Source organism: Procambarus clarkii, chromosome 43 (assembly GCF_040958095.1).
Source record: "Procambarus clarkii isolate CNS0578487 chromosome 43, FALCON_Pclarkii_2.0, whole genome shotgun sequence".
Classification (NCBI taxonomy): Eukaryota; Metazoa; Arthropoda; class Malacostraca; order Decapoda; family Cambaridae; genus Procambarus; species Procambarus clarkii.
This window is the reverse complement of record NC_091192.1, coordinates 37120511-37148387: the sequence shown is the minus strand read 5'-3', so window position 1 is coordinate 37148387 and position 27877 is coordinate 37120511. Positions and strand designations below refer to the sequence as shown.

General features: G+C 46.7%; 1 protein-coding gene across 3 annotated transcripts in view; it reads left to right on the top strand.

Moving 5' to 3' along the window:
* The first annotated feature begins 747 nt into the window (after positions 1-747).
* Positions 748-27877, top strand: part of LOC123755796 (connector enhancer of ksr) — an 81836-nt gene continuing 54706 nt past the window's right edge. For all 3 annotated transcript variants that reach the window (XM_045738611.2, XM_045738609.2, XM_045738608.2), the window contains exons 1-9: positions 748-852; positions 4680-4843; positions 5667-5935; positions 16333-16501; positions 16643-16720; positions 17084-17212; positions 17971-18194; positions 26440-26553; positions 26884-27079. In XM_045738611.2, the coding sequence (XP_045594567.2) occupies positions 795-852; positions 4680-4843; positions 5667-5935; positions 16333-16501; positions 16643-16720; positions 17084-17212; positions 17971-18194; positions 26440-26553; positions 26884-27079 (1401 nt within the window). In that variant the 5' untranslated portion in view covers positions 748-794. The remainder of the gene's footprint in view (positions 853-4679; positions 4844-5666; positions 5936-16332; positions 16502-16642; positions 16721-17083; positions 17213-17970; positions 18195-26439; positions 26554-26883; positions 27080-27877) is intronic.

Genomic DNA, 27877 nt, shown 5'->3' with positions numbered 1-27877 from the left:
AGGAAGACAGTAAAGCCATGGTTCAGTACCACAGGAAGACAGTAAAGCCATGGTTCAGTCCCACAGGAAGACAGTAAAGCCATGGTTCAGTACCACAGGAAGGACATGAATCATAAAGGAAGCGACCAGTTAAGAACTTCACCGACATTTCTGGGCCCCAGATGAGCGTAACAAAATTAGTTTTTCTCTCATATACTTTTATCAATAAAATATGGAGTTTTTCAAAATTTACAGTAAAGATAATTATTGTCGTATGAGTTACTGTGGGACTTACATTGACTAATGAAATATCTGGATCACCTACAACTATATATTGTGTGATATGCTCTTTCCAGGGCCCACCACATGGACCCGTGAGCTAGTCGGTAGAGAGTTCTATACAATGAATGCATGAAGAATATTTTACATGTATTAAACAATTGAAATAACATGTAATAATCATAATAAATTATGTCATTTTCAATTTTCTTGGATAATGAACCAGTTTTACTGACAATAATAATAAAAAAATACGAATTGGCAATGTATATCCGGATTGAAGTATTACCAACACCTTCGCTACCAGCAGCTGATTAAACAACTTCATCAATTTACGAGGTTAATGCAAAATAGGAATTTGATCCAGTATAGAGTTGAAGGAAGAAGTTAGAGACAAGATTAACGTTTATTTTATGGTGAAGAAATCGTTAACTTTTTTTTAATAAATTGATAAGAGTGGAGTGGAGAGGTTTGAGGCGAGGTGGTGGTGTTGGCAGTAGTAGAGACAGGGAGGGACATGGTGGACGAGAGAGGGAATGGCATACGTCAATGTGGTGGAATGGTGCCCTGACCAAGTCTCGGAGTGGCTCAAAGGTGAGAGGGAGGAGCCACCAAGAACGTAGGAACCTGCCACAGGAGAGAACCCCCGCGAGAGGGACCCACCAAAGGCCCCAAATACCCTGAGATCCTGGGCCAGGGACAATCCTGTCTTTGTTGACATGCTGCTCCTACGCCCTTTCCTGCTGGGGGGGGGGGGGGGTTGTGTGGTTGTGGTGTGTTGTGTGGTTGTGGTGTGGTCTGGTTGTGGACAGTGTTGTGTGGTTGTGGTGTGTCGTGTGGTTGTGGACAGTGTTGTGTGGTTGTGGTGTGTCGTGTGGTTGTGGACAGTGTTGTGTGGTTGTGGTGTGGTCTGGTTGTGGACAGTGTTGTGTGGTTGTGGACAGTGTTGTGTGGTTGTGGTGTGTCGTGTGGTTGTGGACAGTGTCGTGTGGTTGTGGACAGTGTTGTGTGGTTGTGGACAGTGTCGTGTGGTTGTGGACAGTGTCGTGTGGTTGTGGACAGTGTCGTGTGGTTGTGTACAGTGTCGTGTGGTTGTGGTGTGTCGTGTGGTTGTGGTGTGTTGTGGACAGTGTCGTGTGGTTGTGGACAGTGTCGTGTGGTTGTGGACAGTGTTGTGTGGTTGTGGACAGTGTCGTGTGGTTGTGGACAGTGTCGTGTGGTTGTGGACAGTGTCGTGTGGTTGTGTACAGTGTCGTGTGGTTGTGGTGTGTCGTGTGGTTGTGGTGTGTCGTGTGGTTGTGTACAGTGTTGTGTGGTTGTGGACAGTTTTGTGGTGTGTTGTGGACAGTGTCGTGTGGTTGTGTTGTGTGGTTGTGGTGTGTCGTGTGGTTGTGTTGTGTTGTGGACAGTGTTGTGTGGTTGTGGTGTGTTGTGTGGTTGTGTTGTGTTGTGGACATTGTCGTGTGGTTGTGGTGTGTTGTGAACAGTGTCGTGTGGTTGTGGTGTGTTGTGGACAGTGTCGTGTGGTTGTGGTGTGTTGTGGACAGTGTCGTGTGGTTGTGGTGTGTCGTGTGGTTGTGGTGTGTCGTGTGGTTGTGGTGTGTCGTGTGGTTGTGGTGTGTCGTGTGGTTGTGGTGTGTCGTGTGGTTGTGGTGTGTCGTGTGGTTGTGGTGTGTCGTGTGGTTGTGGTGTGTCGTGTGGTTGTGGTGTGTCGTGTGGTTGTGGTGTGTCGTGTGGTTGTGGTGTGTCGTGTGGTTGTGGTGTGTTGTGGACAGTGTCGTGTGGTTGTGGACAGTGTCGTGTGGTTGTGTTGTGTTGTGGACAGTGTCGTGTGGTTGTGTTGTGTTGTGGACAGTGTCGTGTGGTTGTGTTGTGTTGTGGACAGTGTCGTGTGGTTGTGTTGTGTTGTGGACAGTGTCGTGTGGTTGTGTTGTGTTGTGGACAGTGTCGTGTGGTTGTGTTGTGTTGTGGACAGTGTCGTGTGGTTGTGTTGTGTTGTGGACAGTGTCGTGTGGTTGTGTTGTGTTGTGGACAGTGTCGTGTGGTTGTGTTGTGTTGTGGACAGTGTCGTGTGGTTGTGTTGTGTTGTGGACAGTGTCGTGTGGTTGTGTTGTGTTGTGGACAGTGTCGTGTGGTTGTGGTGTGGTTGTGGACAGTGTCGTGTGGTTGTGGTGTGGTTGTGGTGTGTCGTGTGGTTGTGGGCAGTGTTGTCGTGTGGTTGTGGGCAGTGTTGTCGTGTGGTTGTGGGCAGTGTTGTCGTGTCGTGTGGTTGTGGACAGTGTCATGTGGTTGTGGACAGTGTTGTCCACATGTTTGTGTCTTGATATCCAGCCTCAGAACTGGGGTCTTTGGTAGCCGGCGTGAGGGATCTGGGGCTCCCCCTACCCCCTCGCGCAGACAGCGGAGTAGTGACATGGTGACGTCATGCTCGTTACCTCGTTTTTGTCTGGGTTCTGTCCACTAGTTCGACTCTTAAGTAGCAATTTCTTAACCAGAATAGGGGTTTGTTTTGGGATGCTTACCTTTCTGGGTGCCTGACTCGGTCGATGGCAGACTTCCAATCACATGGGGGGTTTAGGCCATTTTCTATAAGCCATAGGTTTCTATAGGCCCCCTTACATCTGTGAAGGGGCCAGGTTCTGGCTCATGGTTCCCAGTATGCCTAAGAACTCCATACACATGACTGATGCCAAAGTCAGACATTAGCAATATCAGCCTGGATAGCTCCGGGGAGCCTCCGAGTCTCGCCCAGAAAAATGGTGTTTCATTGCATTCAACGCTGGTTTTTTGTAAATATGTGAACAGATTGAAAAGTGTTGATGAAACTGCCATATTGCATAGATCTTATCCAATACAGCTGCAGATATTACATTGTAACAGGGGGTGATGGAAATAACTCTTTAGTCCATTATCCTGCCCCCCAGTTAACTAACGAGGACAGGGGAAACAGCTCTCTTTTGTCCATTATCCCGCCCCCAGTTAGCTATTCTAGAGTTCCCCCAGAGTTCCTACTGCAACCTCTCTAGTTGAACACCTTGTAACCTAGGTATTTGATTACCTAGGTGCTACATCCACAAGGCATTGTACCTGATCGGCTACCCGCAAATCTAGAGAACTCTAGAACATTTCACTGCCACAAACGTACAAGAGAACCGAAAGGAAAGAAATGGATAATGAAGTAATGAGTGAGGGTTTGGGGTGAGAGAGGAAGAGAGGAGGGAGGAGTAGGTGGGAGGAGTAAGGAGAGCCATCAGGTGAAAGGGAAAGGGGGGAGAGAGGCGGAGGGAGAAGAGAGGGAGTAGGAGGTAAAAGGGTAGATAGGTAGAAGTAGATAGTAGAAGTAGAAGTGCTGCCACCATCCATTCTAGTCAGTACATACAAGACAAGGAATGGAACTTGTCTGTATATCAAAGATGTTGTTAACATGTGTCAACTGGAATAATGTTCCAGGCAAGCTTCTTTTAGTCACAAATTCAAGAGTACTCTACACTCTAGGTTGCATATTGTATCCAAAAATTCCAGATCTAGGAGCAAATAAAATCAGATTACAAGAAAAGTGAATCAAGTATATATTTCTCAATAATTCATCAAGTATATATTTCTCAATAATCCATCAAGTATATTTATCAGGATAGATATCATAATTCAAGCAATCAAACTGAAGGTTCACTATTAATATAGAAAGTGAGTCATTACCCAAGAATTCGAGACCACTACAGCTGTCTGCCCCTGATGCCCCTGTCACACAACACTAGTAAACACGACTAAGTCACCTTAATGTTCATTCACCGAGGGCTGAGTCTAAGTTGAATAGAGAGGGTAGGGGGGGGATGGTCTGCAGTTAACTGGCAGTCACCCTCCGCCCGGCCGACAGCCTATCTTGGCTGCTGTCTTCTACCCTACTCTGCTCTGCTGCTCTCCTATTGCTTATTCCTCGAATCTACAGCTCCCTCAGTATATATTGGGGACCAACTAGCTAACTCTGCCCACAAGTAGGTAGCCCCAGGCACTCTACCAAGCCACACCTGAAACTGGCGGCTTGTTTGAAGGCTATCAGGCTACAATTATCAGATTAGCAGAAGCAAGGTGAAATTCGCACGAGCTGACCTCAGATCGACTTGAGGTCATTATCGCTTAGAGGTGCGAGTTTCTTAATTTCTAGGGGCCGCCAACCTGGCGCCTCTCAAAACTTGTCTGGCTTGACTCGTGTACTATATATATATTAAATAAAACTAAACAAAACACCTTTATGGTGTTACAACATATTCATAGACATTGTGCAGCAGCTATGTGTTCTTAATTTGTTTGGATACTAGAATTGTCTCGGTTAATGTTTGGTTCATATTTACGGTAATTGAAATTATTTTAATTTGTGACATAAAGTGGGCCTTACCATTGATAATGGGATGTTTGCTCATCAGGTCTGGATGAAGCCATCTTGCCTTATATCCACTACTTTGTCAACAACCAAGTTGATGGCAAAAGGTTGCTTCAACTGAGCCCCGATGACTTGCCCTCTCTCTCTGTCACCAAGATTGGCCACCAGGAGATCATTCTTCAGGCTGTTGAGCTTTTGCGTATTATTGTGAGTACAGTATAGTTCTTCTTTTTTAGGGCTGGAGAGGCAAGGGCTGCAGTGAAACTTTTCTTAAGTTTTGAGATGATGTAATGTGAAACCTTTCAATAACCCCATTTGGGATTCGAACCCACAGCTCGGGAGCATCTGCCACCTGGACACACAAGCTTGGGGATATTGTCTCTAGTATGGAGTCACAATGATCACCACTAGCCATGATAATGTTCGTAATTTATATACACTACTTGCCAGAAAAGGTAAACTACTATGGTAGATTATGCATTTTAAAATGTATATAGGTGATGCCAAAAATCTTGGAGAGTAACAGATCAGACTGAGAAACCTTTGCCCTGAAGGTTGAGTTGTGCCAGTCGAATCATAAATGGATGAGGAAAATTGATGTAGAGTTGTAGACAAATGGCACAGTGGAAATAGGGAAGAGTATATATAAACCTGGTATATATAATGCCAAACTCATCATCAAATTTAAATATATAATTTTATTCAGTCTGGTGTTGACAACGGCTTTGATCGGCCGAAATGTTCATGTCCCTCTCCCATTTCTGTGAATTTTCCATATACAAATGATCAGTGTTTCGTGATCATCAATTGCATTTATATAATAAAGAAGTTAGATACCATAAATAAGTAATCACACAATACATTAGTTATTGGTAGTTTTCCTGCAGCATTATGATAAAGGCATCAGAGTTTCATGTTTATCACAAGAGATTTTAATTTTGTTGCATTGAACTTAGTTGGGTCATATGTTGTTAATTATAATGTGTTTTCATTGAGTTTTTGTTTTTTTTCTGATAGTAGTGTTTTTCAGCACTACCAACTAAACCAGGAGAATGTCCAGTATATGGCCCTGCGCTTGAGCTCCAAAGCACGAAGCATATACAATGAGCTACGACAGACGGCCTCCTCATTCAGGAATGGAGGAGGGAGTGCTGGGGAGGAAGAGGAGGGTGAGGATGATGAAGAAGGGGCTGAAAGGAGAAATGCCAAAAAGAGACAAGAGAGGGTGTCTACAGCCATCATTGCAGGGGTGGCTGATGTGCTCTCCTCAGTTAAGGGTCTCATGTCTTGGCTCAACAGGTAATGGGATTTGAGCGTTCTTTTCCTCTAATGTGTAGAGAGCATATTGCTCAGATTTCATACATTAATACCTACATTTTGTAAATTTTAAGTAATTGCATCTGTCCACTCATCAGGTGTCTTAGATTAGATCTGCCTAACTTTATACAGTATTTTAATTATTTCCAGTATTCATGGGGGTGGATTGATTAACTGTAGGTGGCTGTTAAAATGTTGACATTATCTAAATCAACAACACTGGCAGAAGGTATAAATTTTCACAAAATTCTGCTTACACTGTTGTTCTTGATACATGCCAGGCTCATGACATTTATCAAGCAGAAAGTTCATGACATTTCTCTCAGATCTTCACTTCATGAATACTGCAATATACTCTACAGTGGTTCCAAATCAAGGTCAACACATGCAAAAATAACCCATATCATTCATAAATACTGTGTACTTACATTTTTAAGCTCCGTTCATTTTTAACATCTTTGTTTCATCCAGAAACTCTTCTCAGAGGGACTGGCCACAACAGAAAATGTTTATTGCATTCCTATCTAAACATAAATCATCTAACCTCTTCTATTCCCTGTATACTCTTGGGCCTTTCATTTTTTGCCTTTTACACACTTCTCTCTTGGTTTACATCTTCATGCTAAAGTGATTTTGTGGGGGCACTTAACTGGGGAGTAAAGTGCCGGCTCCCCAGTGCCGGCCGACCGGCACTGGGGAGCCGGTCGGCCGAGTGGACAGCATGCTGGACTTATGATCCAGTGGTCCCGGGTTCGATTCCAGGCGCCTGCGAGAAACAATGGGCAAAGTTTCTTTCGCCCTATACCCCTGTTACCTAGCAGTAAAATAGGTACCTGGGTGTTAGTCAGCTGTCACGGGCTGCTTCCTGGGGGTGGAGGCCTGGTCGACGACCGGGCCGCGGGGACACTAAAGCCCTGAAATCATCTCAAGATAACTGCCTTCACCTATGCTATTTGACATAATAAACAAGTTTAGTGATACATATGTAGCCTTAAAAATACTAAATTGCACCAACAGATTGTCCCATGTCACAATTATTATAATACCTGTATTAGAAAATAATAATATACTGTATAACAGAATTTTTTTTAATGTAGTGACACTTCGGCTTATGAATGCCCCTACAGAACAACCTCGATTCAACGTACCCCGATTCAACGAATCTCCGGCTAGTTCGTTCACTTTTCAGGCCGGATTTACTCGCCCAGTTTGACAAACAATGGTTTGCCGAAGCGAGGGATGTTCGGATTTGCTTACGATGTCGAGACAGAGTTCACAGTCTGGTGGAAAACTTTCCCATTCTATCACAGATTACAATTAATAATTGGCTCACATGACAAGTTCGATCACACAAGTGAACCGCACAAGTGGACCACACAAGTGGACCACACAAGTGGACCACACAAGTGGACCACACAAGTGGACCACACAAGTGGACCACACAAGTGGACCACACAAGTGGACCACAAGCGGTCCACAAGCTTACGATGTTGGGACAGTTTACAGAGTGGGGGAAAACTGTCTCATTCTATCACAGATTACAGTTAATAATTCCTTCATGACACAAGTTGGATCACACAAGTGGATCACACAACAAGTGAACCATATGAACCAAACACCAGCCAGAATGGTCCACACAACAAGTGAACCATATGAACCACACACCAGCCAGAATGGTCCACACAACAAGTGAACCATATGAACCACACACCAGTCAGAGTGGTCCACACAACAAGTGAACCATATGAACCACACACCAGCCAGAGTGGTCCACACAACAAGTGAACCATATGAACCAAACACCAGCCAGAATGGTCCACACAAGTGAATGACTGAGTTTCAATGATTTTCATTCACTGATTTGTGGCACATGTATCTTTGTAAATTAATTTAAAGGCTGAAGCGTAAATAGCTAGAATGTGTTGAAATCTTCTTATATACATTTTCTGTGATGAAACAAGATGAGTGAGGGTGGACAGATAAGGGAATACTGTACTGTAAACTTCACTTTACAGTGAGGTTTCACTTGCTTTCGTCTGTGTCGTCATAGTTCAGTGACCCATGACTATGAACGTTTCAGATTAAATAATTTCTAAAACTGGTGTTTTAATAACTTTATTATCCTAATTAAACTAAACTAAATAAAACCAAAAATTTACTGTAATATGATAGATATCTGCTATTTGAGAAATTATTCATGTTTATTGGTGGCTCACAAGTCCAGCGCAAGTGGACAGGTCTAATCAGTGTGCACACAAAACCATGCGTGTTTTATTCAATTCGTCACCACAGTTCAGTGACCTATGGCTTTGAAATAATAAAATTACTAAATCAGTTCTAAAATAAGTATTTTTATAGCTCTTATTATCGTAATAATATTGCTAAACTAAATATATAACCCAAAAAAATATAACGATGTAAATCGAATATTTGAGAGAAATTTATGTTACTGGATCTGGCTTAAACATCAGCCTACTGTAGGGTGTACGTATAGACCTAGTCTGCATTCGTACAGTATGCACCCAGTGCCCTTGGCTTTGTCTGTGATTGACGTACAGTATTTAACTGCTGTGGAAGAATAATCGTGGAATTTACCATTCTTTGACTACAGCTGTATTTTATACAAAAAAATGTTTCGGGGGCCTACTAATAGTGCCTTATTAATGCCAAAAATGAAGCAATATTTTGCAAGAACTAGTAGCAGAAAATCAACCAGCACAAGCACAGCCGTACCCAGCATGAGAACAGCAGTACCCAGCACGATCACAGCTGTTCCCAGCACTGGTACAACAGCAGCCAGCACTGGTACAACAGCAGCCAGCACCAGCGCAAAAGCAGCTGAAGCCACAGCAGCAGCGAGCACCAGCAAAGCTGATGCAAACATTTAAAAACATCGTGTGTGGTGTGAACAGTTATAGAACAAGTGTTAAATTTAAGTGTGTGTGTACATAGTGTTCAAATTAAAGTTGCTGTAATTTTAGTGTACAATAGTTTTCATAAATTGTATTGTAGTACTCAACATACAGTAGAACTACTTAATCAACACAGTGTTAACGGTATAATATACTACAGTACGTATTTACTGTACATCATTCACAACGCGATGAGACTTCAAGATGGATATAACTCCTACAATAAGGTAAATAACAAATGTAACAGTATTTTCTGGGGGGAGCCCTGTCGACTCCCCGGAGCTATCCAGGCTGAATGGATATGTATAACTTTCTGGCATCAGTCAAAGTGCTAGGAGTTCTTGCCTACCGGGGACTACGAGCCAGAACCTGGCCCCCTCAGAGAGGCACGAGAAGCAATGGCCTATAGAAACCCTCTTGTGGTTGGGAGCAGTCTGTGTCTGCCATCGACTGGGATAGGTACCCAGAAAGATAGGCGCCCCAAAACAAACCCCTATTCTGGTGAAAGCATTTGTCTGGCCCCAGTGATTGTTTCAACACTGTGCCTTGTGTGTGGTGTCTGTCTTCTAGGGGGTGCACGAGCCAGGAGTGATTCTTCAGTACTCGAGCTGTATGAGCCTAGGGCTCCCTTCCCTAGGAGCCCTGTAAGTACTGCCCTTAAGGCTTGAGGCCACCTTCCACAAGTTCCTTGGTCTGTTTCTGCTAGGCCGTTTACTGCTCGGTTTTTGGCCACCCTTTGTGTGCTGGGGTGTTTTGTCCCCCCTTGTTTACCTTAGGGTAAGGAGCAGTTTGCACTGGTAGGGGGAGCAGGGTATTGCGCAGCTTGTTTTCACCATTCAAAGCAGCCGGCTCTGTTCCGCCTGGGTACGCTGTCCTCTTGCGAGGTTTTCTTTTTCTTTTTGTTTTCCTGCCTGGTGGGGGAGCCTGCCTTGGTTGCTCCTTGAGTACAGTTGCTGGGTACTAAATTCTCTTCAGGTGGTACCAGCTGCTAGGTCCCCGTGAGTGTACACGTCCTGGGGGTTCATCTCTTAGTGTGTCGTTCGGTAGTTTGGGTGCCGGTTAGCAGTACCCTGCGTGAGCTTCCCTGAGCGTGAGTTCCATCTCGGGACCCTGGGAATCCCCACGGGGGTGTGCGGATCTGATGGATGTGACCCTTGAGTCCCTCCCTCGCTTTGTGCAAGTTCGAGCGTTGCTCTGTCCCCCCTTGTCTCAGGGTGACTCGCACTGTTTTTGCCTCCATCTGCTGCCTGTTGGTTCGGTGGCACCTTCGACCCGGAGTCCTGCGAGTTTTGTTGCTTGTTTGTGACTCGGTTACCCAGTCTTGAAGGTGCAGGCAGCATGGGCATTGCACGTTGGGTTCAGGTGGTTGCAACGGGCTAGGTTGTCATCCTCGATCCTCGACGGATGTTAATCTTGTCTCCCCTTCCTCCCTGCATACGGATCCTCGCCGTCTGTGGGTTCGGGGTCGGGCGGGGATTCGATGGTCTTGAAACTCAGGCGGTCTCGGGAATTTTCCCTTCCGGGGGTAGCAAAGGAGACATTCGAGCCTGTTCCTCTAGCCGTGTTGTATGAGTCTGCCAGTGGGCTCCCTTCCTTAGTGTATTTATCCGACTACCCTGGCTTTTTCTTGTGAGGCTGGGGCTTTGGGGGACAGCTCGGCCCTGGGACTGGGGAAGGGCCGACTTGGGGGGCCTCGGGCTCCGTTGGACACCGCTGGGGTTTTTCTACCCTCTGTGCGGGGCTTGTGGTTATGGGGAGTGGGGGTTTTCCTTTCCTCCCTCTGTGTACGCGTTGTTGGGAGTCGGCCTCTCCTTGGGTTCGGTTCCTTGTCCCTTCGGGTCCATCGGTTCCGTCCTATTGGTAGGTACTCTTCTCCATTTTCTCACCCTTCTAATTTGGGATGGGACTTCTCCGTCATGTTGGGGTCATGTTCCCCTCGTATCGAGGTTCTGCATGACCATTGGTCTCGGGTGCAACTGTGCCTATGAGCCTTCGCGATTTTGTGCTTGCTTCTGTCGGATCTCGAAGGTTCTGGAAGGTCTTTGATTCTTCCCGTATTATTGGAACGTCTGTCATCTTCCGGTGAGGCTTGCCTCCAGTCCTTTCTAGGACTCATTGGTCCTCTTCCGTGCTTCTTCTTAGTGTTCGATACTGTCTCGTTCTTTTGTAATTATATCTTCTCTCCATGCTCTCTCTCTGCACTGCCACTATTCCTTAACACTTTTGCGAAACAGCATATGAAAAAAAAACTTTCCCCAACTGAAATGAGCTTTCTGGCGATCGAGCGGCAACATTTAAAAGTGTATACTCTTGTGACTGTCCTGACATTAATTTTCGTTGTACATATTTCATTTTTGTACCGATGTGCTCACAATAGAATGTTCTAAAAGAACATGAGTATAAAATGTCACCAAAACATAAAGTTAGATCGGCACCAAATAAAAACTACGTCGATCACTAGCCATGAGCGCCAGACAGCAACGAAATGTACCTACTATCTTCAGGGTTTTCAACTCCACACTTATCCTACAGGGTTAATTTTGGTATCACTGAAATCGCAATAAAATTCTCTACACGGACATATGCATATAAATATAGAATCAATGTTGCAACCCACCCACAAGAGTGTGGGAAGTGGCCGAAGTGTTACCCGCGGCGGTATATCGGCGAAACCCGCATTGAAAAGTGTATATTCAATTCACTGTCCTGACATTATTTTTTGATTTACGTATTTAATTTTTGTACCAATGTGTTCGCAATAGAATGTTCTAGAAGAACATAAGTATAAAACGTCACATAAGGATGCGCTCGACCAGCAGCAACATATAAAAACTACGTCGATCATACTCGTCGTGTCAATAATACAATTGTTTTACCACAATGATTCACTGCCATGCCGTTCTCCCAAATAAGCTCTTTGGCTATTAGAGAAAACATAAATTTCATGGCGAACATTTCTAAACTATCCCCAAGTAGATCAGATCAAAATTGGAATTTATACAAATATTTATTCTCGTGACGCCCGCCAGTGTCACCCTTGCGGAACCCAAACAAAACTTAGTGACGCGCTCGTGTGCCACCATGTGGCAAAAGTGTTAAATACTCCTAGTTGGTCCCCTCCCTGCTGGGCGGGTTATGCGGTTCGTACCTCATGCATCATGCGCATGCGCCGTGGGAGTTTTTGTTACGGATGGTGTACGCAAGTGTTGGTGTTCCACGTCCTTTTCTCTTCTTGGGTGTTTCGCCACTTTCACTCCTCATATCTCTTCAGTTCGGGCCCCGTAGAAAGTGGGGGTGTTCTGAATTACCGATATGGGGAAGACGCCTAGTTTTTCGCTGCATACGGGTGTGGGATGCCGCATTCGTCTCTACCCTTCTCTTCCTGCACGTGCTGCTCTGGCCTTCTTCCACTAACGGTACTCCCGGAATATTCTCGACTACAGTGTGTTCCGACACGTTCGTGCCTATCCTCTGCAGGTGAGTTTATGCGGTCGGGCATGGCGCTGGTTCCTGGTTTTTGGATGAGTGTTGGGGATTGGTTGTGGCGTTTTGTTTGGCCCATGGCCTGCTTCTTCCTGTGGTCTTCCTTGTTCATCTGTGTTATTTGTTACACGGTAGGGCACGGCCCCATCTTTCGTGGTCTTATCTTGGTCACTCATTCCTTGACTGTTGTGTAGTGCCTGGCTGAGCTCTTCTATATGCCTTGGGTTCTCTGTGTGTGATAGGTCACGTCCCTTTTGTTCCCACTTGCTGCCTATTATCTTCGTTCCTCATCTTTCTTCTACACTCTTGTCCCTAGCTGCTGGTGCTTGGGCTATTTTTCTGGTCTTTTTCTTGCATTTTTCTGTTTTTTTCTCATTCTCTCCTACACACATAATGCTTTGTCTATTTGTCATGTAACGCTTTGAAACTACTGACGAAGACCGTCAGTAGTTACAAAGCGTTATATGACAGAGTGCTGGGAAGACGGGACACCACGAGCGTAGCTCTCGTCCTGTAACTACACTTAGGTAATTACATTGATGTGTGTTTTAGTATGTGCTTCTTGGCTCTACTAGGTTGGACTTTATCCATGCTCAGTTCCCTGCTTTTGCACTGCCCGTGTTCGGTTCTGGTCTTGTGTTTTCATCTTCTCCTTGCTTGGCGCTTCCATCTTCTGGGTTTCCCTGTATGCAGGTGATTGTAGCTTCTGTTCTTCCTCTCCTGCCCCTGCAGTTTCTTTTCGTTGGGCTAGGAGGTGCTAGATTTCAGGGCCTGGCTCCGGCTTTTTTCTTTGTGTTCCTTTTCGAGCGGTGCATTTTTGTTTTCGTGCTGTTCCGTCCTGGTTTGTTCTCTTCATACCTTCCTCGGTATTGCAGGCTTCGTCCTGCCCTGCTGGGGCTGCGTTCGCCGCTCCTGTGGGTTGCGGTGTCCCTGCTTTTTGCTTTGCGTTTCAGTTCGCGGTGCTCGCTTCCTTGTTGGTCTCGGCCTGGGACCTGGCTCTTCATTTTTCATTGCAATTTTGTCTTTGCTGTTTGCGTCGTCCGTGATTCAGCGTTTTTTCTGCTGGTGGCTTCTAGTTGTCATCCGTTGCCGGCCTTATTTGTCCTTCAGTGGTTCCTGGGGGGGGGGTCCTCCCAGGCGGGGAGTGTCTGTTCGCCATGGTTGGTTCTTTCCCGGCTTGCTGGGTTTGGGTTCCTGATTTCCTGGCTTGCCCTGCCAGTTGGCATTTTCATGTTCTCGTGGTGTCACTTCTCATGAGTCTCGCGTTGGAACCACAGTGTTTCCGATATCCTGGCGAGCTCGCTAGCATTGGGAAGTTTTCTGTATGGCAGATGTTCCGCCTGGTTCCTAGCTGGCTTGGGTTTCCGGCTCTGCTTGCTCAGTGTTCGCACCTGAGGTTTTCCCACAGCTTCGCCTCTTCCTATGCTTGATCCGTCCATGGCGGTGTCGGTTTGGTTCTGCCTTGAGTCTCCACCATTTGTTGGTGATCAGGTGGCTTCGTTGATGGTGTCCCACCTGTGTGCTTCGTCTCGGCAGCGATGTGAGGTTTCTTGGCGGTTCTTCCTTTTTCTTTTGTCCCTTTGTCCCTTAGTGGGTTTGCTACATTTTATTGGCGTGGTCTTGTCCTTCTCTTGTTGGGGTTCAGGGCCATCATCTTGCCACATACACCGCATGAGGGACACATACATCACATCACCACATTCAGATGAGGGACGGAACATCTGTACAGAAAACTTCCCAATGCTAGCATTGTGTTGTGCGGCGCTGGTGGAGCCGCTCCGGGTTGCTTCGGTTTTGGTGTTCTCTCTGCACCAATTTGCAAGCTGTCTCTGGTGTGATTCACCCCCGGCCTGTTCTTGCGCCGCTTGAGCCGTCCTGGTTCTTTGATTTGGTGCTCTCATCTCTTCTTCTTGGTTTGTTGTGGCCCCTTTGGTTCTGGGTTGTTTTACGAGGCTGTTTTCTTGTTGGCCTCTGGGGGTCGGGCGGGTGCTTCATGCTCTCCTCTGGTGCTGGGTTTTGGCTCTTGGTTCTGCTGGTAGGCTTGTTCACTTGCAGCCGTCTCTTTTTCTGACAATGACTGACGCGGCCGCTTTCTGGAGGGGTCCTTGGGTTGTTGTTGATTGGTTGGTCTGGCCGGGGGTGCATCATGTGTTGTGTTCAGTTGCGGCATTTCGCCGCTCTTTGCGTGCTATGGCTGCCGTGACCGAGGTCACCCTTTGGGTTGTTCCGGTTTCCCTTCTTCCCTGTTCCAGAGTACGGTTCTCTCGGGTCGTCCGCGGGGTGGTTCAGTCCTGCCAGCCTGCTGTCTATCCCCCATGCCCATGTTGTTCGTAGGTTGGCTATGCTTTTCTTCGTTGATGTTTCTGGGCCTTGTCGGGCCTGTATGGCCTTGGGTTGGCAGTTATGGTCTTTTGTCTCCACTTTGCGTTTGGGGGTGAGCGACTTTTGCCTCCCGGGTTAGGTCCCTTGTTTTCGTCTTCGGTTAGGTAGCTCCGAGGAGCCGACGGGGCTCCCCACAGAAAACCAGCGTTGAATGTAATGAAACCCCATTTTCTGGGTGAGACCCAGAGGATCCCCGACAACCTTCCCTCCCTCAGGTCGGCGGTTTTTCACATGGGCCACAAGTTTTGATATCCAGCCTCAGAACTTGGATGTGGATGGTCGGCGCAGGGGTCTGGGGCTTCCCCTTCCCCCTCCTGGGGAGGGGGAAACTGCACAGATGGCGGCATGACGACGTGTGACATCATACTCGTTTGCTCATTTCTGTTTGGCTATGTTCTATCCACTTGTTTGGCTTTTTGTAGCAATTTTCACCAGAATAGGGGTTTGTTTTGTGACGCCTACCTTTCTGGGTGCCTAACCCTAGGCTCCTCGTGCCTCTGAGGGGTGCTAGGTTCTGGCTCATGGTCCCCAGTAGGCCTACAGAATTCCATACACATGACTGATACCAAAGTCTGACATTAGCATATCACCCTGGATAGCTCTGGGGAGCCTCCGGGTCTCACCCAGAAAATGGCATTTCATTACCTTCAATGCTGGTTTTTTGGTTTCTGAACATAAAAATAATTATATATCATGCTATGGGTCCCAAGAAAGTCATTGGTAAAGTTCAACCTAAGAAAATAATTGTGAGTAAAGGATGTCCCTTCCTTATTAAGAAAATGTGTGCAGTATGGGAAGAACTGCAAAGTTTTGTTGAAAAAACTCAATCGGATAAAGCTGTAGCAGGCCGTTACATTAACCTTTTCAATGATAATGTGATGTCTCACTGCAGACAAGTGTTAAAACGTAGGGAAAAACAAGTGTCTTTAAACAGATTGTTAGTAAGACAAGCAAGCCACAACCAGGTCCCAGTGATATGCCTGCAAAACGTAGGTGAGAGAGTACCCAAGAAATCACGTCACCGCCTGATATAATGGAAGGGGACTCCGCTTCCAAACTAACACCTCTCCTCCTTTCCCCCTTCCTCACTGTTTTTCATATGCCAACAAGCATTCTCAGTAAAGGTAGGATATACTGTAGTACAACAAATGAGTAGTATTCTGTATAAAATGTATTTTTAAGTTAATATTTTTGGGTGTGTGAAGTGGATTAATTCAACAATGCATTATTTCTTCTGGGAAAATTCGTTTCAGTTTAACGAATTTTCGGTTTACGAACCGTCTTTTGCAACAGATTAAATTCGTAATTGAAGGTACCACTGTACTGTGTGTTTATTTAGATATCTCGGTCAAAAGTGCATTTATGCTTTCTAAATATCTAAATTCTAGTGAAGGCACCTAGGCCTAGAAAATGCTCCTACGCAAGGCACATGTTGATGGAATGAGTTGTGCACTTGGCATTTTCTTCACAACTGGGACCTTGATTTCTTCAATATTTCTCCAGTGTAATCTCATCATTTTTGTGTGTGTTTTTGAATAGCTTGAGAGAAGTTCAGTATATCTTTATTTGCACTGCATTTAAACATTTATAATTTACTTACAGGCAACCTTTTGAAGGCCAGGAAAAGTATGATTGCCTTAAGAGTGACCTGGTGGAGCTGAGCATTCGACTTGCAACCATTGCCCAGCGTGACATGTTTGCTGAGAACCAAGCCACCATCATTCTCCAGTTGTGCCTTAGGCTTGCTGTCATATCAGATAAAATCATCCAGGTAATAGCTGGCTCTGAGATAATTAGTCCATAATTCAAAGGATTACCTCCAGTACTGAGGATATTGTATATATAAACACAATTTTGATGGCTTGTTTTGTGATGTTATGATTGGTTAATTGTAGTGTTATTATTGGTGCAGGAGTACAGTGACCCTCTGATTATTCAACCTGCCACTCTGGACATTGCCACCATGAAGAAGAAGGCTGATGACGAGTGGGTTAGTAGTCCAATCGTGTCTGTGAGCTTCAATCTCATTTTCATACATAATGTTCAACTGTCTGGCTAGATCTGATTTGCTGATCTTACTTGAAGATTTAATCATGAATTTTAAATCATATCATCTTTATCATGGATGTCACAAGTCTTGGAAGAAGCAAACCCGACGAATAGCAGCGACGTGCTGTATCGATTCTTTCCCTGATGTTTTACTTACATTTAGACGTTTAAGGAATTTTTGCATTAGAATGGTCACCAAAACACCAAAAATGTAGTGCTGAAATATATTAGTAATTAATTAATTGAACAATGCAAATTTATTTGTTTTTCTGAGCATAGAATAAGAGAGATTGAATTTCTGCAGGGATTAGGGTTGCTGTCATCCTACCACGGTGTCCACCAGGTGTCAGAAGTACGAGCACTGAGTCCGGCTTACCAGTGCGGCAAACTGCAGGAGGGGGATGAGCTGGTGCAAGTCAACTACCAGACTGTTGTTAGTAATATGATCTTCACTATCTTATATTGAGAGAGAGATTTATTTAATTACATATGTTGTCATTATCATGTCTTTTACTAGCATGGGATGAGAGGCATCGGCACAAAGAAAAAGGTGGAACAGTATAGTGAAGGAAGGTACTAATTATTTAAAAATATCACTAGTCCATTCATTACATCATTGAGACTGTATAGTAAGAGGAATAAGCAAGCAGCATCATACACTAAAAATCATGCATAACAGCACCCCCATTGTTTCATAAAATAGGTAACTTAAGTGGCAGGGGGTAATATCTATACACACACAACATTGATGTAACAATGAATCATTGTTGAAAACATTGAACCGTCATTGGTTGAATGTTATCCGAGCATGTTTTGTCCACTGAGATCTGTTACAATGCTCACATTTACTGTCTTGTCTTGCATGTTCTAGGGCATTCACTACCACTTTGTTATTGTATAGTATTTAAAGTTTTCCCCTCATATTATTCTGACTCAATCAGCCATAACATAACTGCTGATTCAAGATGCAAAGGTTATTTTATACTTTGTTTTTGTGCTAATCTTTCTTCTCCATTAAATGTTTCATCTCTATATTTGCACATCTCTCCTCTTGTGTGAGCTGGATCATATAAGTTTTATATTATTAATGTAAATTACACACAATAACAATGTTCTCATTAGTCAGATTATATAGTAATGTAAGAGATTTACACTTATCAACACTTTAGAGATTTCTATAATTGCCAACAGATTGGCTGGAGTCCTCATAAGGTGGCAGCAATTATGCAAGAATTCCCTGTCGAAGTCATCTTAACGGTAAAGAAACGCCCTCGGCATGCTAACACTGTAACCCAAATATACTTGAAGCCCATGCGGCTTCCCAGCAAAAAACGCACTTACTCTCCGTGGGCTAATTCGTTGGCTGCCTCACCCCGTTACGACCTACAGAGCATCCCTAATCTACAACTGTCGGTGTAAGTTGAGAATGTAGTTAAAGTTTTCTCCAGTGCTGAGAATGATATTACCAAAATTTTGAAGTAATTTTTAACTTTGAAGAATAATATATTGTATTAAATTTGACATGGAAATGGAATTGTATTGGTGCATCAAAACTGTACCATTTGAAGCACCAGTATATATATGTAATTACCTAAGCACATTGTGCTTAGGTTAGAGCTCTGGCTCTGGCCCTGCCTCTCAACTGTCAATTAACTGATGTACAGATTCCTGAGCCTACTGGGCTCTTATCATATTTACATTTGAAACTGTGTATGGAGTCAGCCTCCACCACATCACTGCTTAATGCATTCCATCTCTTAGCTTCTCTGACACTGAAAAGTTCTTTCTAACATCCCTGTGGCTTATTTGGGTACTCAGTTTCCACCTGTGTCTCCTTGTTCGCATACCACCCGTGTTAAACAGTCTATCTTTATCTACCCTGTCAATTCCTCTGAGAATTTCGTAGGTAATGATCATATCTCCCCTTACTCTTTTGCCTTCTAGTGTCATGAGGTGCATTTCTCGCAGCCTTTCTTTGTAACTCATGCCTCTTAGTTCTGGGACTAGTCTAGTGGCATGCCTCTGAACTTTTTCCAGCTTCGTCTTGTGCTTGACAATGTACGGGCTCCATGCTGGGGCCGCATACTCCAGGATTGGTCCTACGTATGTGGTATACAAGATTCTGAATGATTCCTTACACAGGTTCCTGAAGGCTGTTCTGATGCTAGCCTCTTTTTATGTGGGCTTCAGGGGACAGGTTTGGTGTTATATCAATTCTTAGATCTTTCTCTGTCCATTTCATTAAGTACTTCATCTCATATTTGTGTGTGTGTGTGTGTGTGTGTGTGTGTGTGTGTGTGTGTGTGTGTGTGTGTGTGTGTGTGTGTGTGTGTACTCACCTATTTGTGCTTGCGGGGGTTGAGCTCTGGCTCTTTGGTACCGCCTCTCAACTATCAATCAACTGGTGTACAGGTTCCTGAGCCTACTAGGCTCTATCATATCTACACTTAAAACTGTGTATGTAGTCTGCCTCCACCACATCACTTCCTAATGCATTCCATTTGTCAACCACTCTGACACTAAAAAAGTTCTCTCTGATATCTCTGTGGCTCATTTAAGCACTCAGTTTCTACCTGTGTCCCCTAGTGCATGTGCCCCTTGTGTTAAATAGTGTGTCCTTATCTACCCTATCAATTCCTTTGAGAATCTTATATGCGGTGATCATGTCCCCCCTAACTCTTCTGTCTTTCAGCAACGTGAGGTTTAACTCCTGTAGTCTCTCCTTGTAGCTCATACCTCTCAGCTCGGGTACTAGTCTGGTGGCAAACCTTTGAACCTTCTCCAGTTTAGTCTTATGCTTGACTAGATATGGATGCCACGCTGGAGCTGCATACTCCAGGATTGGTCTGACATATGTGGTATACAATGTTCTGAATGATTATTTACTCAAGTTTCTAAATGCTGTTCTTGTGTTGGCCAACCTGGCGTGTGCTGCTGATGTTATCCTCTTGATATGGGCTTCAGGGGACAGGTCTGGCGTGATATCAACCCCCAAGTCTTTCTCTCTCTGACTCTTGAAGAATTTCATCTCCCAAATGATACCTTGTTTCAGACCTCCTGCTCCCTACATCTATCTTTATTATATATGCTTGGGTTAAACTCTAACAACCACTTGTTTGACCATTCCTTCAGTTTGTCTAGGTCTTCTTGAAGCCTCAAGCAGTCCTCCTGTCCTAATCCTTCTCATAATTTTGGCATCGTCAGCAAACATTGAGAGGAATGAGTCTATACCCTCCGGGAGATTATTTACATACAGTACTGGGTATCAGAAACAGGATAGGACCAAGTACAGAGCCCTGTGGGACTCCACTGGTGACTTCATGCCAATCTGAGGTCTCACCCCTCACTGTAACTCTCTGCTTCCTATTGCTTAGGTTTTCCTTTATCCACTGGAGCACCTTACCAGTCACTCCTGACTGTCTCTCCAGTTTATGTACCAGCATCTCATGGGGGTACTGTGTCAAAGGCTTTCCGACAATCCAAGAAAATGCAGTTCGCCCAGCCTTCTCTTTCTTGCTTAATCTTTGTTAGCTGGTTATAGAACTCTATTAATAACACTATCGCTCACTTTGGACACCGATCACGTCCATTTTTTTTCTCTAGAGTCCTAGCCGTGGACAGGACTCGTGTCTGCTACAAAAATATTTGTATAAAATTCATATTTTATCCGATTGACCTCGGGATAGTTTCAAAATAAGCGCCTTTAGAATGTGCACAATTTGATAACAAAATGACAGATGTAACACGAAACTTGATGTCAGAACACTTGAAAGATTATAAATACGTTTTTGGGTCTAAATTTTAAATTGTAAAATATTTGTTAAAATTCTATTTATTGTGCTATTATTATGGGACTAGTTTTAAAATGCGCACCTTTATATTGCGAACAATTTGATACCAAACCGGGCGATGTAACATGAAAAAATTGATGTCAGAACACTGGAAAGATATATATAATTTTGATGATGAGCATCCAAAATTAAAATATTTGTTAAAATTCTGGTTATTGCTCTATTATTATGAGACTAGTTTTAAAATGCGCGCCTTTATGTTGCGAACAATTTGATACCAAAATGAGCGATGTAACATGAAAATTGATGTTGTCAAATTGAACGAGTATACACATTAGGTTGTGGTGTGCAAATTGGTGCTCGTTCACGGGTAACTTTAGGCTTTGCTTCGGGGAGTCTCACCAGGCTTTTGGACATTATATGCATATACATCTGCAGGGAATTTAATTGCAAACACAATGATACCAAAACGAATGACGTAGCACGAGAATTAAGGTGAGAAAACTGAAATGAGTATACACATTTAGGCATCACCGCACGCTCGCCCGCACCATTAGCCCCATGACGTCAAAGTCTGCGTTATGCACATGGTGCGCGCGATAATGTTAAGCCTGTAAGGCAAGATTTACCCTCCCTGAACCCATGTTGGCGATTTGTCATGAAGTCCCTTCTCTCCAGATGTGTTACTAGGTTTTTTCTCACGATCTTTTCCATCACCTTGCATGGTACACAAGTCAAGGACACTGGCCTGTAGTTCAGTGCCTCTTACCTGTCACCCTTTTTGTGTATCTCCAGTGACGTACTATACACTATGGAGAGTGGCAAGCAAAGTGCCTCTGCACATTCTTTCAATACCTATGGTGAGATCCCGTTTGGACCAACAGCCTTTCTCGCATGCAGATCCAACAGGTGTCTCTTGACTTCATCTCTCGTAATTTCGAACCCTTCCAAGGCTGCCTGGTTTACTATCCCCTCTCCTAGTGCAGTGACCTCACCTTGTTCTATTGTGAAGACCTCCTGGATCCTCTGCTTGAGTTCTTCACATACCTCTTTGTCATTCTCTGTATACCTGTCCTTGCCTGTTCTAAGTTTCATTACCTGTTCTTTCACTGTTGTTTTTTTTCCTGATGTGACTGTGTAGTAGGTTTGGTTCAGTCTTGGCTTTGCTTACCATATCATTTTCATAATTTTTCTCTGCTTCTCTTCTCACACTAGCATATTCATTGCTGGTTCTCTGGTATCTCGCCCTGCTTTCTGGTGTTTTGTTATTTCGGAAGTTCCTCCACGCCCTTTTGTTCAGTTCCTTTGCTTCCATACATGCCCTATTAAACCATGGATTCTTCTTTTGCTTCTCGGATTTTTCCTTTTGGGCCGGGTTGAACCTGTTTACTGCCTCCTGACACTTTTGGGGGACATAGTCCATCATGTCTTGTACAGACTTAGCTCTGAGGTCTGTTTCCCATGGTATCCCTTTCGATATGCCAGCCTTTTGTTTCCTAGTTCTTTTTTGGGGGAGATAAATTCTAGCTCTACCAGGTACTCAAAGATTAATACACTGTGATCATTCATTCCCAAGAGTGCTTCCAACTTAATTTCCCTTATATCCCACTCATTTAGGGTAAATATCAGATCAAGCATAGCTGGTTCATCTTCCTGTCTCATTCTTGTCGGTCTATCTTGAGGTTATCTTGAGATGATTTTGGGGCTTAGCAACCCCGCAGCCCGGTCCTCGACCAGGCCTTCTTTTTGTTACACCCCCCATAAAGCAGGCCATAGCAGCTGTGTAACTCCCCAGGTACCTATTTACTGCTAGGTAACGGGTATCAGGGTGAAAGAAACTTTTTGCCCATTTATCTCCGCCTCCACCGAGGATCACACCCTGAACCTCAGGACTACGAATCTGAAGCGCTGTCCACCCAGCTGTCAGACCCCCTCCTCGCATCTTTCCCCCCCCTCCTCACATCTATCCCCCCCTCCTCACATCTATCCTCCCCCCCTCCTCACGTCTATCTTCCCCCCCTCCTCACGTCTATCTTCCCCCCCTCCTCACGTCTATCCTCCCCCCCTCCTCACGTCTATCCTTCCCCCCTCCTCACATCTATCCTCCCCCCCTCCTCACATCTATCCTCCCCCCTCCTCACGTCTATCCTTCCCCCTCCTCACGTCTATCCTTCCCCCTCCTCACGTCTATCCTCCCCCCTCCTCACGTCTATCCTCCCCCCTCCTCACGTCTATCCTCCCCCCTCCTCACTTCTATCCTCCCCCCTCCTCACGTCTATCCTCCCCCCTCCTCACGCCTATCCTCCCCCCCTTCCCCAAGTCTATCCCCTCCTTCCCCAAATCTTTCCCCCCCTTCCTCAAGTCTATCCCCCCCCTTCCTCAAGTCTATCCCCCCCCCTTCCTCAAGTCTATCCCCCCCCCTTCCTCAAGTCTATCCCCCCCCCTTCCTCAAGTCTATCCCCCCCTTCCTCAAGTCTATTCCCCCCCTTCCTCAAGTCTATCCCCCTCTCCTCCTCGCGTCTATCCCCCCCTCCTTGTGTCTATCCCCCCCCCTCCTTGCGTCTATCCCCCCCCTCCTCGCATCTATCCCCCCCCCTCCTCGCATCTATCCCCCCCCCTCCTCGCGTCTATCCCCCCCCCTCCTCGCGTCTATCCCCCCTCCTCGCGTCTATCTCCCCCCCCCTCCTCGCGTCTATCTCCCCCCCCTCCTCGCGTCTATCTCCCCCCCCTCCTCGCGTCTATCCCCCCCCCTCCTCGCGTCTATCTCCCCCCCCTCCTCGCGTCTATCTCCCCCCCCCTCCTCGCGTCTATCTCCCCCCCCTCCTCGCGTCTATCCCCCCCCCTCCTCGCGTCTATCCCCCCCTCCTCGCGTCTATCCCCCCCCTCCTCGCGTCTATCCCCCCCTCCTCGCGTCTATCCCCCCCCTCCTCGCGTCTATCCCCCCCCCCTCCTCGCGTCTATCCCCCCCCCTCCTCGCGTCTATCCCCCCCCCCTCCTCGCGTCTATCCCCCCCCTCCTCGTGTCTATCCCCCCCTCCTCGTGTCTATCCCCCCCCTCCTCGCGTCTATCCCCCCCCTCATCGCGTCTATCCCCCCCCTCCTCGCGTCTATCCCCCCCCTCCTCGCGTCTATCCCCCCCCTCCTCGCGTCTATCCCCCCCCTCCTCGCGTCTATCCCCCCCCCTCCTCGCGTCTATCCCCCCCCCTCCTCGCGTCTATCCCCCCCCTCCTCGCGTCTATCCCCCCCTCCTCGCGTCTATCCCCCCCCTCCTCGCGTCTATCCCCCCCCTCCTCGCGTCTATCCCCCCCTCCTCGCGTCTATCCCCCCCCTCCTCGCGTCTATCCCCCCCCCCTCCTCGCGTCTATCCCCCCCCCCCTCCTCGCGTCTATCCCCCTTCTCCTCGCGTCTATCCCCCCCCCTCCTCGCGTCTATCCCCCCCCCCTCCTCGCGTCTATCCCCCCCCCCTACCTTACCTACCTTGAGGCTACCTTGAGGTGCTTCCGGGGCTTAGTGTCCCCGCGGCCCGGTCGTCGACCAGGCCTCCTGGTCCCTCCTCCGCCGACCAGGCCCTCCTCGCGTCTATCCCCCCCCTCCTCGCGTCTATCCCCCCCCTCCTCGCGTCTATCCCCCCCCTCCTCGCGTCTATTCCCCCCCTTCTCGCGTCTATTCCCCCCCTTCTCGCGTCTATTCCCCCCCTTCTCGCGTCTATTCCCCCCCTTCTCGCGTCTATTCCCCCCCTTCTCGCGTCTATTCCCCCCCTTCTCGCGTCTATTCCCCCCCTTCTCGCGTCTATTCCCTCCCTTCTCGCGTCTATTCCCTCCCTTCTCGCGTCTATTCCCTCCCTTCTCGCGTCTATTCCCCCCCTTCTCGCGTCTATTCCCCCCCTTCTCGCGTCTATTCCCCCCCTTCTCGCGTCTATTCCCCCCCCCTCTCGCGTCTATTCCCCCCCTTCTCGCGTCTATTCCCCCCTTCTCGCGTCTATTCCCCCCCTTCTCGCGTCTATTCCCCCCCTTCTCGCGTCTATTCCCCCCCTTCTCGCGTCTATTCCCCCCCTTCTCGCGTCTATTCCCCCCCTTCTCTCGCGTCTATTCCCCCCCTTCTCGCGTCTATTCCCCCCCTTCTCGCGTCTATTCCCCCCCTTCTCGCGTCTATTCCCCCCCTTCTCGCGTCTATTCCCCCCCTTCTCGCGTCTATTCCCCCCCTTCTCGCGTCTATTCCCCCCCTTCTCGCGTCTATTGCCCCCCCTTCTCGCGTCTATTGCCCCCCCTTCTCGCGTCTATTGCCCCCCCTTCTCGCGTCTATTGCCCCCCCTTCTCGCGTCTATTGCCCCCCCTTCTCGCGTCTATTGCCCCCCCTTCTCGCGTCTATTGCCCCCCCTTCTCGCGTCTATTGCCCCCCTTCTCGCGTCTATTGCCCCCCTTCTCGCGTCTATTGCCCCCCTTCTCGCGTCTATTGCCCCCCTTCTCGCGTCTATATCCCCCCCCCTTCTCGCGTCTATTCCCCCCCCCTTCTCGCGTCTATTCCCCCCCCCTTCTCGCGTCTATTCCCCCCCCCCCCTTCTCGCGTCTATTCCCCCCCCCCCCTTCTCGCGTCTATTCCCCCCCCCCTTCTCGCGTCTATTCCCCCCCCCTTCTCGCGTCTATTCCCCCCCCCCCCCTTCTCGCGTCTATTCCCCCCCCTCCCTTCTCACTTCTATCCCCCTCTCATCACGTCTACCCGCCCTCCTCACATCTATCCAATTTTCTCTTCAAATATCCCCCTTCTCATTCCTTCATACATTCTCCCATCTCCCCCCTCACCCCTCTCCCCCTCCCCCTCCCCCTCCCCCTCCCCCTCCCCCTCCCTCTCCCCCTCCCTCTCCCCCTCCCTCTCCCCCTCCCTCTCCCCCTCCCTCTCCCCCTCCCTCTCCCCTCCCTCTCCCCCTCCCTCTCCCCCTCCCTCTCCCCCTCCCCCTCCCTCTCCCCCTCCCCCTCCCTCTCCCCCTCCCCCTCCCCCTCCCCCTCCCTCTCCCCCTCCCTCTCCCCCTCCCTCTCCCCCTCCCTCTCCCCCTCCCTCTCCCCCTCCCCCTCCCCCTCCCCCTCCCTCTCCCCCTCCCCCTCCCTCTCCCCCTCCCCCTCCCCCTCCCCCTCCCTCTCCCCCTCCCCCACCCCCTCCCTCACCCTTCTCCTCTGCCTCTCCCCACACTCTCTCTCGGAATTATACAACAGCACTAGATTTGTTTTTACATTAACACATTTAGCTACATCTGCATTTGTGCAGTTCCCCTAGACTATATGAAGGGAAGTACAGTGTGTCAAAATGCTAGCTACGTGATGCTAAAAATCCCCATCACACAGTATGGTTAGTCATACAGAGGCATGTGATCAGTAGTCTGCAGTCTGCATGCATTATGTATGGGTGCATTATGAGGATATCATCATAAACATTAAATTGAATAAGGTAGTAGTGATACTAAGAGTCCCCATCTCGCAGGATGGTTAGTCATACAGGGGTCATATGTTCACTAGAACATAAAGCACTAGATGTGACTAGAACAGCTGAATAAATCTATGGACAACAAAACCAACATTTTAACATTTCAGACTTTTCTTTCAGAAAATTGCATGGGGGTTGGGAGGGGGGGGGGGTTTAGATGGAGGTATTTAATGTGTGGCCTACCTACACTGGAGCCTACCTCGGCTGGCCTGTGACACTCGTACCTCTCATGCTTTGTGTGTGAGAGTTGGGTGAGGCTTGCCCTAAGCATCTGGCCTCCAACCTTTGGCAGACAGACATGCTTTCTTATTGAGTCTTAGCTCCTATTGATTTTATCACTGTTGTAAATAGTGATAAATTTGACCTGCCACACTAAAAAGTGTTACTCCCACCAGGTCAGTAGACAAGATGCCTTTGAGGCGTGAAGAGAACCTGGTACGGCGTCCTAAATCCATAACTCCTCCTCCACAGCAGGCAGCACCATCGCCACAGCCTCCACCGTCTCTTGGGTGAGTTTTCTCAATAGATGCGACTCCTGGTTGTGAGTCCAGTATACTCTTATGCCATGTTAATATCGATCAATATTAAGCACATTAATGTTTGTCACTTTAGAACAGTTTCATTGCTCATCTTTCATACCTCTTGTTACCGTCCTTGGCACTCATCTAGGCACCCAAGGGCATTTACACCTCCCTTGGCACGCCTCTGTTTACTAGTGTCATATTTTCTCTCATTTAAACTTAAATATTCTGTCACCAGTTTCACTACTAGCCAGTTCAGTATGCTGTACATGTCATCACTGTTGCCCATTTTATCATTGTTTGTCTTCATCTGTGCAGCGATGTACCGAGCACCACATCGGACAGGGAGTCGGAAGCCTCTGACTCTGAGGATGATCCGTTCTTGTCTGACAGTGACCTTGCCGGCACATCTCCTGTCAGTGTGCGTCTATACCACCCAAAACCTCGTGCACCAGTGCAGCGTCGTGCCACAATACCCGGAGCCACCACCAGACCTTCTCTCAGCTTTGACCAGGTGAAATGTCCTCTTAAGTGTTGAGAGTAGCATTCCAGGGATCTTTGGGTCTAATATTTTTTTATTGTATTTTTTAACACTTTGAATTTTCTGTGTTATCACATCATTTTATTATTTATTGTTCATTATGCTTACACATTGTATTTCTTGAATACTATATACGTACTGTACTGAAATTAACATGTAAACTTTTAATAAAAATTAATTACCATGTATTTGCACATTGATAAACTGATGAGTTTAACCCTCAAACCGCTAGGGGCCCAAATGGAATTCACACCCACAGGCGCAACAAAAAAAAAAATCCAAAAAATTCTTTCGTCATATAGAAGTGTTCATTTTTGTTCCCTGATCACGGAAAAAATAACAAAAAAATCGTAGGTGGCATATTTTAGCCGCAATAGGGTAGGGAAGTGTGGCAAAAAAGGGGTGTTGGCAGAGCCTTCGCCAGACGAGGTCTACTCCGCCCGAGCTGTCAGATGGCAGTTGCCACAAATATATTATTACCTAATTATTTCAATGTCTCTGATTTATTTTTTTAGTTTTTTTGCAGTAATATTACTCCATACAGTGAATTGTGGTATATTTATATTATAAAATGTGTGAACCATCGCTGTACTCAAAATTATGGTGTGCATATTAGTGATTCAATTATTTTCATAAAACAATAAACAAATAGTTTTGCTGTTGTTACACTATATACACAGGTTATATATAAGTATTTGCATGTTTTGTACACCATAACGAACTACTAAGTTGGTCTTGAGTCAAAAAGCAACGAGGAGTGACTGCCAAACA